Below are 15,051 nucleotides of genomic sequence, written 5' to 3'. Positions count from 1 at the left end.
GGATCTGCCGCGCCTGGAGGTGGGTGAGCGGGGATGGGGTGGGAGAGGTCGGGGCCCAGTGTTCTTTACAGATTTGTGCGGGGGTGGGGGTGGGGTTCCTTCCGCAGAAATCTCCCTGCTGCCCCAGCCCCGGGTCAGCAAGTTGGGACATCACAGCTTCCAGCACACCCTGGACAAGTAGTCAAGGACTAGAGCTGGATTTCCGTGTCCCCCTCAATTCATCCCAGTGCCTGTTTCCCCAACCCGTCCCTAGTGCGACGGTCCCAATCCCTGCAATCAGGCAGCCCTTTAAGCTTTTCCTAGGCTCTGTCGCTTTTATGTTGTGGTGCGGTGCGTGAATGCTCCAACCACAAGGGCCTGGCCTCATTTCACACTGTTTGTTGTTAATGGGGCTTGCAGAAACGAGGAGGCCACACAACACAGTGGGACCAGCAAATGGTTGGGTTGGCACAGTCCCAGAGGTGAATGGGATCTCTGGGGCCTCTGGATAGCCATCGCTGAGTTAGACATAGGCCTAATGATCTGGTAACATCAAGGCTGCTCAGAGGGGGCAGTGGGAGGAAGGGGGGTGGGGGTGGACACTGATCTCTAACTTGTGGAACCAGGTGTCCAGGCAGTGAGAGGACAGGGCTTCACTGTGACCGGTGGTTCATTTCTGCCTGATGAGGAAATGTGCCAAAGACACCCTGCCTTTGTAAGAGTTTGGGCAGATTCAGAGAAAGGAGACCATTTGCCTTTATGTATGGCCAGAGTCGGGAATAATGGGTCAGGGTAGGACTTTGTTTCTAGTGTGTCCTGGGCAGGGCCTCTGCCTTCTACCTTCGTGTGCACCTGCTACCATGCCCATAGGTAGTGGTATCTTGAGGCAGTCCCGAATCCTGCTCTGCTTAGAGAAGGCCTGCACAAAGCATACTTCTGTGCCCAACATGGGAACTTTTGGTCCGGGAGCCCCCAGGCCAGGGAGGCCTCCCAAGCTTGGCAGGTGTCCAAGCCAGGCATCTCGTTCGCCCAGTGGTCTCATCCTCATGGCTGCTGGGGAGGGACTCCAGGGAGCATGGTGGTGGGCGGCCTGCCACCAGCCCTGTGCTCATCTGGCTTTCATTATGTCTGGCAGAGCCTCCGGCTTTGTGTGCTGGAAGGGTCTGGCCTGATCACTCACGGAGGGGAACTTGGGCTTCTCTCTGGCTCTGTCCGTCTACACCCCCTTAGAATTGCCTGGATTGGCAGGGTGGAAGGTTCTACCCTGCACAGGTTGCTGCTGTAGATGCCTCCTCTGCCCTCCCTCTCCAGGCCTCTGTGCTGTCATGCAGACCCATCACCGTGTAGAAATCAGAGGGGCAGCTTCTGGCTGGAGCTGGAAAACCAGGGTCCTGGCAGGAGAGGAGGCCGCAGCCGGAAACTGAACACAATGACCATTTAGCATTTGCCTGGGGGAGGGGGGCAGGGAAGTCCCTGTCTGTTTTGCCAATAATTCCCTCCCATCCCCATCCTGGGGCTGATTTCCTGATGGCAGTCCCAGGTCCAGAAAAGAAGCTGACCAGCTTGAGATCCCTGCGTTCTCTGGAAAACACCGAACTGTCTCTGTCTTTCCTTACCGTCAGTTTCCATCAGCCCTGGGGTTGCCAGATGTCCTCACACATCTGGGCATCTGCCTGCCATCTCAGCTCTAAGTCCAGCCCCCACTGACCTAGCTTGACCCACCCCAGTCTGTGCTTTTTGGAGGTCATGAGGTCTATTCCCCTGTGACAGGCAGGCTTCGGCTTCTACCTGGCAAGAGCGATTTGTGGATCTGTGACACTTAGAGGCAGCAGGCACCAGAACCATGTTCTCCTGGCTTGCACAGACACCCAGTTTAGATGCCAGTGCCATCTGCTAAGAGGCTGGAAGGCAGAGAGGTGAAGTCCCTGACCTCAATAAGTATGCTGCCAGGAAGGGTCTCAGACGGGACTTCAGCACGAGCTGTGTTCTCTGTGGTTGGGGGTGGGGTGCCTGCTGCCTGTAAACCCTGGAAGCAGGACAAGGTAGAGACAGCTAGTGGACAGTGGAAGCTGGCAAAAGCTGGGGTGTGTGGGTGGAGGGTGGCCCTGGCGTGGTGAGAGAGGGGAAAGCCTGTTTAGAATCCAGGGGATTTGGAGACCCTGGGAGCAGTAGAACTGGGAGCTTAACATGCTAGCTAGTGTCCTAGGGCTTGGTGGAAGGACCTAAGCTAAAAAGTTTGTATGCATTTTGTCCTTTGGGGAAGGGGGGGGGTCAGGCTATTAATAGCCCATTTGACAGATGAAACAGCTAATTAGATTGCACAGAGTCAATAAGCTGGTCAACTGCAGAGGCCAAGAAGCCAGGCCAGCCTCTCACCTTGGCAGCTAGCCTGTGACGCCTGAAGGCTGTGTGGGGGCTTCTCCTCTGGGCTGTCTGGTCTCTTGACCACTCTGTGTGCAGCTCTTAGCTTATCCCAAGGTTCTTTTGTTCCCTTGACACTGGAGACCCAGAGATACAGAGGGCTCTGTGTGTGTGTGTGTACACAAGATAATCTTTCAGAGGAACTTCCTGGCTGTCTCTAAAAGGGCAGCCTCCAGGAAGGAACCTTAGGGCCTGTTACACTCATGAGGGTCTGGCCGTTACTGCTAGGCCTCCAGGACCCTGCTGTCCCACTGTCACTTTACTCACAGGCACAGTGGAAGAGATTGAGGAGGCCCACATGGCTGGTACTGGTCCTCTGTCTCCAGTCTGGGACACTGAGAGAGACCTACTGGCCCATTTCCTGGGAGCCTCAGGGCAGCTCTGGAGCAGGAGGAACCGGATTGCTAGCAGGGCAAGAACGGGCTGACTCTCGGTGATGTGGCCAGACAGTGTTCAGGCCTGTGGGTTGCGGAGGGGGTTCCAGAAGGCTGCTCTCCTAAGGGTCTCGGTTTGACACCTGCCCTGGGGTTGGACTTTGGATGTGCTCACTAGTGCTATGTTATCAGGCCTACACCCTAGGAAGCCAGTCCCCGCAGCCCAGTGAGAGTGAGAGATTGAGATTGGTTGCTTCCTAATACAGGAGCTGAGGCCCTGAACAAACTCAGTTCTCTGGAGAAAGGACAGCCCGAGGGCTGCTCACTGAGCTGGGCACGGGGACCAGAACTACTGGGCCATGCGTATTCCGTAGGCAATCTCCCCTCTGATGCCTCTGCCTGCCACTGTTGTCCTACAGTCACACTGCAGGTGTTCTGTCCTTCTGTACTGGAGGTGCATAGCCTAGCTCTGTGGGGGAGGCAGCTGTGCTGGAATGCCAGCTTGACTCCTCTGAGCCCCAGAGTGTCTTCATCTGTAAAGTGGGTATAATGTCAATTACTCTTTGAGTTCTGGAATGGACCAAGTGAGACGGACAGCCTGTCAAGTGCAGTCTCCAGAGACTGGAAGTGGCCTCAGCTAGTTTTCCTGACCAGGTGACAAAGCCCAAGCCTCCTGAATGTCTGGACTCTGGGCTCCTGGGATGTGTGACCTGGCACTTGCAGCTGGCCTCAGCATGGCATCACAGACATTTTCCCCAGGACATGCCCTTAAGCCTTTGCTCAGAGGTGCAGGCATGAAACCACTGGCCTGGCTACTTTCCCACTTGCTGTGTAGCCTGAGGACGTCATTTCTGTCTCCAGCCCCTGCCCTGCATCTGTGTGACCAAGACTGGACCCTGCCCTGGTGTTGGGCCTCTGGTAGAAGCAGCAGCCAGCTCGGGGTGTGTCCCTCTAGGCCAGGGACCAAATCCTTGTCCTGGCGGCTGTTTCCTGGCTCTATCTGAGTAAGCCTTCACCTGGCCCTACCTGGCTGTGCTCTCAACTGCAAGGCAGCATACTGGGAGAGTCACTTGCATGAAGTATACAGAGGACCTGGTACAAGAAATACCTGAGTAAACTGGATGGCATGGTCATGGTCAGTGGTGTGGGTCTGAACCTTTAACTGGACCTGCCTTAAGCCTTGTGAGGACCAGACCATGCCCCCTCCCAGGCCTGGCCAACGGTGGCCGTTTTATGATTAAGAACCAGTTGCAAATGGACGGCATGACCAGGTGGACAAGTTATGGGTTTACTAGGCTGCAGGGATGGGTATCCCCATCCCCATTTGAGTTCAGTTTTCTTTCCTAAAATGCTAACTTGGCCAGTAGCTGGACTCAAGCTGACAGGGAGGGTTCCTGGGGACCTGAATCTTACTCTATGAAAGCTATGCAAACTGTGCCCAAGACTGTACTTTCTGAGGTCTTGGTGCTCCCTTACTGCCACGGCAACCAGGCACTTTGTATAGTTCCAGCCGAGGCGACCTCTGTGGATTGTGGGCTTGGGGATTACCTAGGGCTGCTGCGAGGCCTTAGCGTCTAAGATATCCTCCCAGTGCTTGAGCTTGTATAGAGGACTCTAATGCTTGGCACTTTCATTTTCCCTTCTCTACTGGGGCTCATGGTCTAAGAGCCAAACCAGGGCCTGGCCTTGAGGAGTCCTGGACAGTGTCTCTCTGGTCCCTCCTTGGGCCCTGCTTTCCACTTCTGAACAGGGGAGTGTGCTCGCCCCCTGTGGAGAGGAGCAGCCTGAGGTTGGTAACCAGCATGCGGACTGCTCCCTCCCTCTTTGGAAGCTCCATTCAAGGTCCAGAACTCTGAGTGAGCTGCCATTTGGGTGGAGTAGTCCCAGGTGGGCCACTGACAGGTGTGGCTCTCATATGTCCTCACCTGTGCTATCCTTACTCAGCTGCAGCCCCGACCCTGTCACCTGTTAGCTGTTGCTGCGTTCCCAGCTCGAGGCTAGGTTACTGAGCCAAGCTGGGGGTTGAGACCCTTCCTGAAATACGGTACATGGGTCTGGTCCTGTGGGGCCCTGTGTGTCCAGAGCTGTAGGATGCCTGCAAGGGGCCTGCTAGAGTGACCTAGTGACTCAGTGGCACTGGGCAGTAGTACAGGCAGGTTTAGAAGTCACCTTCAAGGTTTAGAGTCCACCTGCACCACCAAGTAGACTGAGCCTCTGCACATGTAGAGAGAAGCTGTGGTCCTGTGCTCTGAAATCTACCATGTCTGCCAAGGCCTCTCGAGACAGAAATAGCCAGCGTCTTACTGGACACTTTACCACCGCTATCCAGTGCTCTGCAGGGAGAGATGAAGGGCCTGGAGTCCCCATTGGGTCCCCTACTGCTTACTGTTCTGGGCTTGGCCTGCAGCTCTTTCTCTTTTAGCTGGGGACATACATCCTGCTGGCCTGAGAACATTAATCAGGTGATACCACCCAGGTCGTGTTTTTTCTCCTCATTCTGGGAGCTCTGGCTACGTTCAAGAGACAGTGCCAGGAATGGTGTTGGGAGAGTTGCTCAAAGGATCCCCAGGGACGCTGTCACCCCCAAGTGACTGACCCAAGTGTGTTAGACACAGCTGCCAACTTCATCCAAGGGCGCTGGAGGCCTTGAACATGCTGTAGTTGGGGGGAGGGGGTGATCCTCCCTAAGGACACAAGCAACCATGCGGCATTCCTCCCTTGGCACTCAGAGGCACCCTGGATGCCTGCCTCAGGCAGACGAGCAGGCAGACACTTTTGCTGTATCAGCTGTTTACTAGGCGGCCTATCCCCTCTTCTCCCTGGGCTGCTTGAGTTTTCCTGGGCTGTGTGCTACAAAGGTAGTCCAAGGTGGCCTTAGGGTACTTGGTCCCTGCCCTTCCAGCCTCAGAGGGACCTGAGGGCAGATCCTTAGGGGGAGGGGATGGGGAGCCTCTTCCCTGCTGCTTTCTAACCAGGCCTGGGGCATCTCCTTTGCATTTCTGGTCAGAATGTACCCACCCTCAGCATTGCAGGGTGGTCCGGTTAGATTCTGCTGTGGTTGCTTGATGGAAATGGAGTTCATGGAGCAGTTCCCATCTGTGTGACAGGGTGCCGACTCCCCAGAGGAAGGCCTGTATGGCTCTCAGTGCCTGTCAGCACCCCCCCCAACCCAGCTGGCAGGGTGCCCCCCCTCGGATGGGGGAAGGGTGCAGGGCTCACATGACATTCCCATGGGGCCCAGGCCAGCTGCTGGGCTGCCAGCCGAAGCCCGGGGCTGAGCGAGGGCTTGCTTCTGAGCCCTGCTCAGGCCGCCCGGCCGCTTGCATCCTGTCCCTCCTGAGGGTTTGCCTAGCCGGGCGGGGCACATTTCTGCCCATTGAGCACCAATAAAATGCTGTTGCAAACTTGCACTGTACGGGGTGCCTCGGGCTGAAATCCAGTGTTGTGTGGCAGGGGAGGGAAGTTCCTGTGTGAGACCCTGAGTCCCTGCTGCTGACCACTTGGGTGTTTAGGAAGCTGGTACCAGATGTGACCAAACTCCTTAGGAAAGGAAGACTCTTCCAGCCTTGACTTCCAAAGACCTCTAAGGAGGCACAGTAGGTAGTCCATGGCCATGGTGATCCTGTGGGGGCAATAGCCCTGGGCTAGGTTTGAACCTGCCTGTCCCTTTCTGAGCGCTGAGAGGTTGGTTTCTTTACCCTCCATCCCAGGTACAGCCCTTCCCCCGATGGCGGGAATCAGAGAGACCCTGGGGTGTCAGGGAAATCATGTTTCCTTTCTGCTTTGGACTCTGAGGAGCAGCCACATGACCCCTTCCTTTCTCAACTGGGCCTCATGATTTGGCGTTCTGTGGAACCCCAGCATTGTTGCTCTTCCCCACTCACGTGAGGAAGAACAGCCAGCTGGGAAGTCCCGTGTTGCCCAAGAGGACTCAGAAGCATGAATGAGCAGAAGGGGAAGGAAGTCGCCTTAGACCCATGATGCTGACTCGAGGGCTGGGCTAGGAAGAACTGCCCGATGCTGCTGCTTCAGCCAGGAGTCTCAGACGGGACAGAGAGGCGAGGGCATGGGTGACCCCAGGCCTTGGGCTCTGGGGACTAGGTTTTTCCGAGGGCCAATGCCATCTGTGACCATGTTAGGACTTTGGGATGGGAACTCTGTCATTTACACAAGACAGTTTGACTTGGGTCAGTTACTCCTGCCTCAACCTCCACTCACCCTTCTGTGAAATGGCCGAATAGCAGCGCCTGCCTTCGAGGGAGAAAGGTGCAGTGCAGTCCAGTACTAGGCAGGAGCAGGTTCCTGAGGTGCTGACGGTTTGGTCAGGAGGAGTCTGGTGGGAAGACGGGTTCTGGGCTCTCCATTTACTTCACTGGAGGTCTAGGCGCCATTGTCTGTGCCCTCCCCCTGCATCAGACAGACCCCTGATGCCCTGGCCCGGCTGCTGGGCCCTGTCTTTCCAGAGCTCTACGCAGGAGATTGGGGAGGAGCTGATCAACGGGGTCATCTACTCCATCTCCCTGCGCAAGGTTCAGCTACACCAGGGAGCCACCAAGGGCCAGCGCTGGCTAGGGGTGAGTATAGAGAGGACACCCAGAGGGTGACCCTGTCAGGACTCTGGGCTGACCCCCTCTATCCCAGCCCAAAGTCTAGCCCATACACAAAGACCCTGCTGACCTGCCTGTCTACAAGTGAGAGGAGACACCATTGATTTTTGTTTCTCATTTCCCATAAGGCCATGCACACTGGAATATTTTGCTGGGTTTAATTCACGTCCCCAGATGCCAGTCCTCCTACACCTTCCTCCTAGCCTTACAAATCCTCTTATAGTAGGGTTGCCCTTTGTCCCCAGAGAATAGAATTTCAGGCTTTGTATACTGGCTTAGTTAGGTGCTTCCTATTGCTATGAAGAAGCACCATGACCAAAAGCAAGTTGGGGAGGAAGGGGTTTATTTGACTCACACTTGTACTTCTATAGTCCATTTCTGAAGGAAGGCACGACATCTCAGACTGGGCAGGAACCCGAAAGCAGGAGCTGATGTAGAGGCCATGGAGGGGAGCTGCTTCCCGACTGTGTCCTCATGGCTTAGCTCGCTCTGCTTTCTTATAGAACCCAGGACCAGCAGCCAGGGATGGCACCACCCACAATGGGCTGGGCTCTCCCACATCAATCACTGATTAGGAAAATGTCCTACAGGCTTGTCTACAACACAGTCTTACGGAGACATTGTCTCAATTGGGGTTCCACCCTCTAAGATGACTCTAGCCTGTGTTTACAAAATTAGCAAGCATGTATACACTTCTGCAACTTGCTGTCTCAGAACATGTCCCCTGGGCCCCTTGAGCCAAGAAGCTGGGCCTAACCCAGTCACATAATATTGCAGAAGAGAAGCCTATTGTCACAGCTGTTGAGCTTCTTGCTATTGGATCCGAACAGGATTCTTCTCTGTATTCATTAAGTTTGCTCAGGGAATATCCTAGGTCCTAATAGGCCAACTCTTTGACTCTGGAGTAAATCTGTCTTTCCACCTCTAGGATGGGCTATTTGGTTGGACACCCCCCCAGTATGTTAGATATTGTTACTCATCTAAGAAACCACCCTGAAGGGTTCCACACCTCAAATTTTAATTTAAAATCTGAGGCCTTTGCCGAGTGGTGTTGGTGGCGCACACCTTTACTCCCAGCACTCGGGAGGCAGAGGCAGACGGATCTCTGTGAGTTTGAGGCCAGCCTGGTCTACGTAGTGAGTTCCAAGACAGCCAAGGCTATACAAAAAACCCTGTCTCAAAAAAGAAAAAAAAATCTGAGACCCTTTACCGAGACTTTTTCCCAGTTGTCGCCACATTGTACTGAGGGTGTGTAGGAGGTGATCCGAGCTCCACACTCCAGCTCTCCTGAGACCACAGCCCTGTCATTGATGGTGTTCCTCCCTTGTTCACCCAGTGTGAGAATGATGGTGTTCCTCCCTTGTTCACCCAGTGTGAGAATGAGGCGGCCCTGAACCTGTACGAGACCTGCAAGGTGCGCACAGTGAAGGCTGGCACTCTGGAGAAGCTGGTGGAGCACCTGGTGCCTGCCTTCCAGGGCAGTGACCTCTCATACGTCACCGTTTTCCTGTGCACCTACAGAGCCTTCACCACCACTCAGCAGGTGCTAGACCTGCTGTTCAAAAGGTGAGCACCAGCTCTAGACCCAGGCTCATCCTTCCTCCTGTCTGGGACTTGGGAATGCCTTGTGTCTCTGTGAGCCCCAGTTTGATAGTAAACTATCACAGGCTGTTGTCTGGAGGAAATTAGCTGGGCCCTGGCAGTGCCACCCCTGTCTGGGCTGTGGGAAAAACCCTCATGGGTTTTATATGGCCATCCCTTCTTCCATGGAAAAGCCATTTCACCTGAGTCTTGGGCTAAATGGTTCCCCACGTAGAAATGGGGCAGGGGGTAGGGGGACCTTGACTTATAGACATAGGCCTCGTGGTAACTGATTGAGAGGCTCCAGGTATGCCGAGGTATCGGAGTGTGTAAAACATCTGCTGTGTGTAGCCGTGTTGCCGGGCATTTCTCTGTGACAAGAGCAGAGAGTCCCTGCCTCCCTGGGCTCCGTTCCCATCAGGGAGTCGGCCAGTAACACTAGACATCATAAGCAGGTACGGTAGATGTGACGCCCTCACGGCCTCCTCTAGATATGGCTGCATCCTCCCGTACTCCAGTGAGGACGGTGGACCACAGGACCAACTCAGAAAGTAAGTGGGCTTTGGGTCAAGAGGGGAGGTTTGGGGAACAAGGGTTGAGCAAACTATAGGTCCCACTCTTCTGGTTCCTGCTGGAGGACTGAGGTCAAAGGTTCCTCCTGCAGCCAGAAGAAGATAGAGTTCAGGGGGTTTCTGAGTATTGAAGGAGCAGAAAGGAGGATATGTGTGTGTGTGTGTGTGTGTGTGTGTGTGTGTGTGTGTGTGTGTGTGTGTGTGTGTGATTCAGAACCAACAACTATAAGGATCCTTCTCTAGCACAGCCTGTCTTGATAGACACGCAGCCTCGCTCTTTGGTAATGGTCATTTAGCTGGTCCCTAAGGGGTTCAAAGAGCAAACTGTGTACCTCAGGAAAACACGGCCCACACCTGGCTCACAAAGAATAGGTACTGAGCTAGTTAGTCCCAGCAACTGGTTGAGGTTCCTTGACTGCCAGGTAGGAGGATAAGCCCTTCCTGCATTTGCGATCCAAAAGAGTTGGACAGGAGTGGGGGTGTTTCCCTACAGACCCTGGAGAGCTGCCATTCCATCGGTGGGCCTTTGCCCTCCCCTGTAGGGATGCTCTGTAGCCTCTGTCTAGTCACTTGCCCTGCCACCATCAGGACAGCCAAAGGAGACTTGTGGCTGGCTGGAAGCACACCACGGGGCTGCTGTGGGAGGGTGGGAGGAGAGGCCACGCCTCTGACTCTGTTGCCTGCCTGTCCCCAGTGCCATCTCCTCCATCCTGGGCACCTGGCTGGACCAATACTCAGAGGATTTCTGTCAACCTCCGGACTTTCCCTGCCTCAAGCAGCTGGTGGCTTATGTGCAGCTCAACATGCCTGGCTCAGACCTGGAGCGCCGAGCTCACCTTCTTCTGGCCCAGCTGGAGGACCTGGAGCCCAGCGAGGCTGAGCCTGAGGGTGAGGAGCCAGGGGAAGCTACACAGCCTGGTAGGAGGCGTCAGTATTAGTTCCCACCACAAAGAGGCTCTAGGGCCAGCCCTGGCCCAGGAGCAAGAATGAGCCTGGGACCCAGCAGGCAGTACACTGTGATCTGGGTCAACATTTTGTTGTGGGGACAGGGCCTTGCCTCTCTGACAGGCAGTGGTACTCTGTCTTTGGAAATGCTCTGGACAAGGCATCCATGTTGGACATCTTTTCTCCTGCAGCCCTGTCCCCAGCTCCAGTGCTGTCTCTGAAGCCAGCTTCACAGCTAGAACCAGCTCCAGCGCTGCTTCTGGCGTCCAGCCCGGTGGTGGCATCAGTGCCAGAGCCAGTACCAGCTTCTGAGCCGGATCTGTCCCTGGTACCAGCCCTGGGTTCCAGCCTGGTGGTGGCTCCAGCTTCTGAGCCGGATCTGTCCCCGGTACCAGCCCTGGGTTCCAGCCCGGTGGTGGCTCCAGCTTCTGAGCTGGAGCTGTCCCCGGTACCAGCCCTGGGTTCCAGCCTGGTGGTGGCCCCAGCTTCTGAGCTGGAACCAGCTCCAGCACCACCTCTAGAGCCTGAGCCACCCCTAGCACCGGCTCCAGAGCTGGAGCCAGCTCCCTCGCAGACCTCAGAGCTTGAACCAGCTCCTGTGCCGGCTCCCACACTAGAGCCTTCCTGGCTTTTGCCTGGAGCCACAGAGAATGGACTGGACGAGAAGCCCCACCTCCTGCTGTTCCCTCCAGACCTGGTGGCTGAGCAGTTTACGCTGATGGACGCTGTGAGTGGCACCGTGGGGTAGGGCAAGGCTGGCTTCCTTTTGTACTCTGCTGTCTAGACCTGTTTTCTGCTTCAGAGCCTGTGTCCCCCAGGGCGAATCCCATGTGATCGGGCATACCACTTAACCCCAAGGCGTTGATTCTCCCTGGGTGGTGGTCATGGAGTGTGTGTATGTGCATGCACCCACACCCACACCCACACCCACCCTCCACACACAGAATACAGAATTGAGGATTTGGAGCAGATAGAAAATGTGGTGGGCCTGATTTCTTAGGGAAGGAGGTGCGCTCACCAAAATACCCGTAGGCTCCTGGGTCACCCCGTTCCATTCTGCCCTGGAGGCCTGTCTAGCCTCAGCATTTATGAAGTGCTTCCTGTGCCCTGGAGATTGCCAGGCGTAGGACAGGCTGTGTAGCAGGTGTGCTCGCTGGGCAGGGGAGGGGAGGGAGCAGCAGATGCTTTCTGAGATGAGCAGGCGTGAGCCACTGGTATGCACACTTTCCCTCTCGCCATCATTTCTCCTGGTTCACGCCTGCGCTGGGTGCCCTCAGAGGTCAGGTGGAGAGGTAGGAGTCCCACTGGACTCAGCCACATCCTCACTCTGTGAGCTCCAGCGTGGGCCTGTGGGCTGTGCAGGACCCAGTGACACCAACTCTCCTCCCTAGGAACTATTCAAGAAAGTGGTGCCCTACCACTGCCTTGGCTCCATATGGTCTCAGAGGGACAAGAAGGGCAAGGAGCACCTCGCACCTACCATCCGCGCCACTGTCGCCCAGTTCAACAACGTGGCCAACTGTGTCATTACCACCTGTCTTGGGGACCAGAGCATGAAGGCCTCAGACAGGGCCCGGGTGGTGGAACACTGGATCGAGGTGGCCAGGGTAGGCTGCAGGAGGGGCCTGGGGACCTCCTCTTTTTCCTCACGGACCTCAGGACCACACGCTCCCTCCCAGCACTGTACACTTGAGCTGCTGTGTGAGCGTGTGTCCCTGGCATGCCCTCTGGGAGCTTCCCCTGGCATTCTTAAGGAGGGGCTCAGCCTGGGGCTCTGCTCACAGACTCCTTGTCCCCAGGAGTGCAGAGTGCTCAAGAATTTCTCCTCCCTCTACGCCATCCTCTCTGCTCTACAGAGCAATGCCATCCACCGCCTAAAGAAGACATGGGAAGAGGTCTCCAGGTAGGCCTCTCCATCCCCTTCCCTTACTGTACCCCAGATGGCTCAGCCTTCAGTGAGCCACAGCAGCCGAGTCCAAGGGGTGGGTCCACTGGTGTGCACACCCTGACTAGAGGCAGGTGAGAGTTTCCTGCTTGCACACAGCTGAAAGCGGAACAGAGTTTTGCTTACTCCCATCTGTAGTCCCCAGTGGAAGCATGTTTAGAACATCCTTGTTTGGCAGCTTAGGATCTTGGTTCTAAAAGAAAACGGGCTCTCCATGGTGCCTGCCCCAGGACACACTCTTCCCAACAGTTGCCTTCTCTCTCTGCTGCCTTCAGGGACAGTTTTCGAGTGTTCCAGAAACTGTCGGAAATCTTCTCTGATGAGAACAACTACTCCCTGAGCAGAGAGCTGCTCATCAAGGTGAGGAAGCCACAGTGATGGGGGGAACAAGGGATGTCAGACTTCCAGTCCTGTCAAAGCTGGACAAAGGGAGGAGGGATGTCTTTGGCCCTTGGGCAGGTGGCAGGAATTTGGAGATACAGGAGGCCCCTGGTAATCAGTGGGGACAGTCAGCCAGCCAGCCAGCCAGCCAGCCAGCCTGCTACAGGAGGATGAGCCAGCCGGATTAGCTGGTCTACAGCTTCCTGCTAGGATTTAGCCACTGGCATTCTGATGAGCAGGCGATAGATAGAAGGGGGTGCACCTACCTCCTTTCCTAAGCCAGTCCGTTCTGTCTCTGTGATGCCAGGCCCCTCCTAGGGATAGGGACTATCCTCCATTCCAAACATCTAGTCCCAGGGTGCAGAGATACCTGCATAAGTGGCTCTTCCCATCTTCCCTGATGCAGAAGCTGCTGACCAGCTTAAGGAACAGTGGCAGACTGCCTTATCCTGTGAAGCCACGGGATGCCCAGGCAGCTTAGACATAGCAGGAGCTGATTAACATACCTTTCTGTTTCACCCCAGAAGCTTCCATACAGGAAGGAAAAAAAAAGCATCATCAGTGGTGCCTACCCTACCATATTGGTCAGCCTGAGACAGCCCATGAGGAGCTGTGTCCTTAGAGAACAGAGGCAGAGGTCTCTGCTAAGGCTCTGCAGAGCTGGGAAGCTTTGGTGTTGGGCCCCACTTAGGGGCTGGAACAAGGAGCTTGAGACACCTTGTCCCTCTCCCATTGTGACTGAGCTCAGTTAGAGATCCTGCCACACACCAAGGGGCCAGGGGCCAGGACCACAGTCAGTGGGCTGCACTCCCCAGAGTCCTTGGGGATTCTGCACAAGTTGCTGCCTGTCTTCTTGTCTGGCAAATGGAGGACACTGAGGTTACAGGAGGTGATGACATCTAAGGGAGAAGAGGGGTGAGTGTGTAAGAGGTCGCCACACTCTGGCTGCAGGAATCGAGTCAGGGTGACACTGGGGGCCAAGCTTGGGTCCAGGAAGGCCAGGCCCAGGCCCGCCCCTCTCCACCACCGGGTGTTAGAGCAGGAGACTGATGTAGAAGCACCCAGTGCCGCAGCAGGCATGCTGGACCAGCCAGTGCAGGGGCCTCCAGGCCCGGGCCGGAGCATTAGGTTGGGATCGGGAGGGAGAAAGTCTCATTCACTCCCCCTTCAACCCTGGCAGGAAGGAACCTCCAAGTTTGCCACGCTGGAAATGAACCCAAGGAGAGCCCAGAGGCGGCAGAAGGAGACAGTGAGTGAGCTAACTGGAGGGTGGGAGAGGAAGGGTTCTCTTGGCCCTTACCTTCCATGGCAAGGTGGCCAGCTACATCTTGGGGGACAAGTGCAAACCGTACCATCAGTCAGGGCCCGGCAGCTCTTTGTGGGAGGGTATAAGCAGGAGCCACATGTTGTTGATCTGCTGGCCTGGGGTGGGAGTCGGGGGAAGAGGGCCTGGGAGAGGGGGCAGAGGTTCTTGGGCTGCTCCAAGTGGAAGTTCCTGCTGGGTCTGGGGTCAGGTGAGTAGGGGAAAGGGGCACTAAGCCACTTATTTCCCACCTGATGCCTCAGGGTGTCATCCAGGGCACTGTCCCCTACCTGGGCACATTCCTCACTGACCTGGTGATGCTGGACACTGCTATGAAGGACTATCTATATGTGAGTGAACCTGGGGCTGAGGTGGGAGCCCGAGGGTTAGGAGAACAAAGCCCCTCCTGAACCCTGAGCTTGAAGGTTGCCTCCCTAGTGGCCCCCGCCCCCACCCCAGAGCTGGCTGACCGCAGAGCTGAGGAGTGGGTTGGCCAGGCTAGACATGCATGACCCTCAGATGGTGGCTCTGAGCAAGAGCGTGAAACTCCACACTCCAGGGTCAGGCAGCATGTGGGCCGAGCAGGGCCTTCTAACTCATGGTGGAGTGGACAGGAATGTCTACAAACCTGCTCTCAGGTTTCCCTTCTGCCACGCCTGGGGCCAGGTGCAGTGCTCCCTGCCCCCTAGTGGGTGCCTGTAGTAGTGCAGAACAAAGTAGGCAGGGCTTTAATGGTGGAGGGTGCTGCTTTTCTTACGGATGTTGGCTGTCTGTCTTCTAGGGGAGACTCATCAACTTTGAAAAGAGAAGGAAGGTGAGGAACTGGGGAGGGGAAGGTCTGGGGAGGGGAACATGGACTGGGCAAGATGTATGTTCCATCCTTGTGTTGATTCATGCTAACACCTGGTGCACCCTTCAAGGGCTGTCCCACAGAAAGGAGCTG

At 55.8% G+C, this 15,051-nt stretch overlaps 1 protein-coding gene across 6 annotated transcripts in view; it reads left to right on the top strand.

Moving 5' to 3' along the window:
• The window catches only part of Ralgds (ral guanine nucleotide dissociation stimulator), a 28,433-nt gene that overhangs the window by 6,744 nt on the left and 6,638 nt on the right, over positions 1 to 15,051 (top strand). Inside the window, exons 1-12 of one of the 6 annotated variants that reach the window (XM_040745144.1) lie at positions 1 to 19; positions 7,238 to 7,348; positions 8,754 to 8,947; positions 9,454 to 9,513; positions 10,229 to 10,422; positions 10,671 to 11,206; positions 11,871 to 12,086; positions 12,279 to 12,382; positions 12,700 to 12,784; positions 13,986 to 14,054; positions 14,372 to 14,458; positions 14,890 to 14,922. The exon at positions 1 to 19 is cut by the window's left edge and continues 251 nt beyond it. In XM_040745144.1, coding sequence (XP_040601078.1) covers positions 1 to 19; positions 7,238 to 7,348; positions 8,754 to 8,947; positions 9,454 to 9,513; positions 10,229 to 10,422; positions 10,671 to 11,206; positions 11,871 to 12,086; positions 12,279 to 12,382; positions 12,700 to 12,784; positions 13,986 to 14,054; positions 14,372 to 14,458; positions 14,890 to 14,922 — 1,708 coding nt within the window. Of the gene's footprint in view, positions 20 to 7,237; positions 7,349 to 8,753; positions 8,948 to 9,414; positions 9,514 to 10,228; positions 10,423 to 10,670; positions 11,207 to 11,870; positions 12,087 to 12,278; positions 12,383 to 12,699; positions 12,785 to 13,985; positions 14,055 to 14,371; positions 14,459 to 14,889; positions 14,923 to 15,051 lie in introns of all 6 variants that reach the window. The other 5 variants (XM_040745142.1, XM_040745141.1, XM_040745143.1 and 2 more) reach the window with 5 other exon arrangements.

The sequence above is a fragment of the Mesocricetus auratus genome, unplaced genomic scaffold, assembly GCF_017639785.1.
Source record: "Mesocricetus auratus isolate SY011 unplaced genomic scaffold, BCM_Maur_2.0 Super-Scaffold_100004, whole genome shotgun sequence".
Lineage (NCBI taxonomy): Eukaryota > Metazoa > Chordata > Mammalia > Rodentia > Cricetidae > Mesocricetus > Mesocricetus auratus.
Note: the sequence above shows the minus strand (reverse complement) of the source record. Positions and strands in the feature narration are given on the sequence as shown.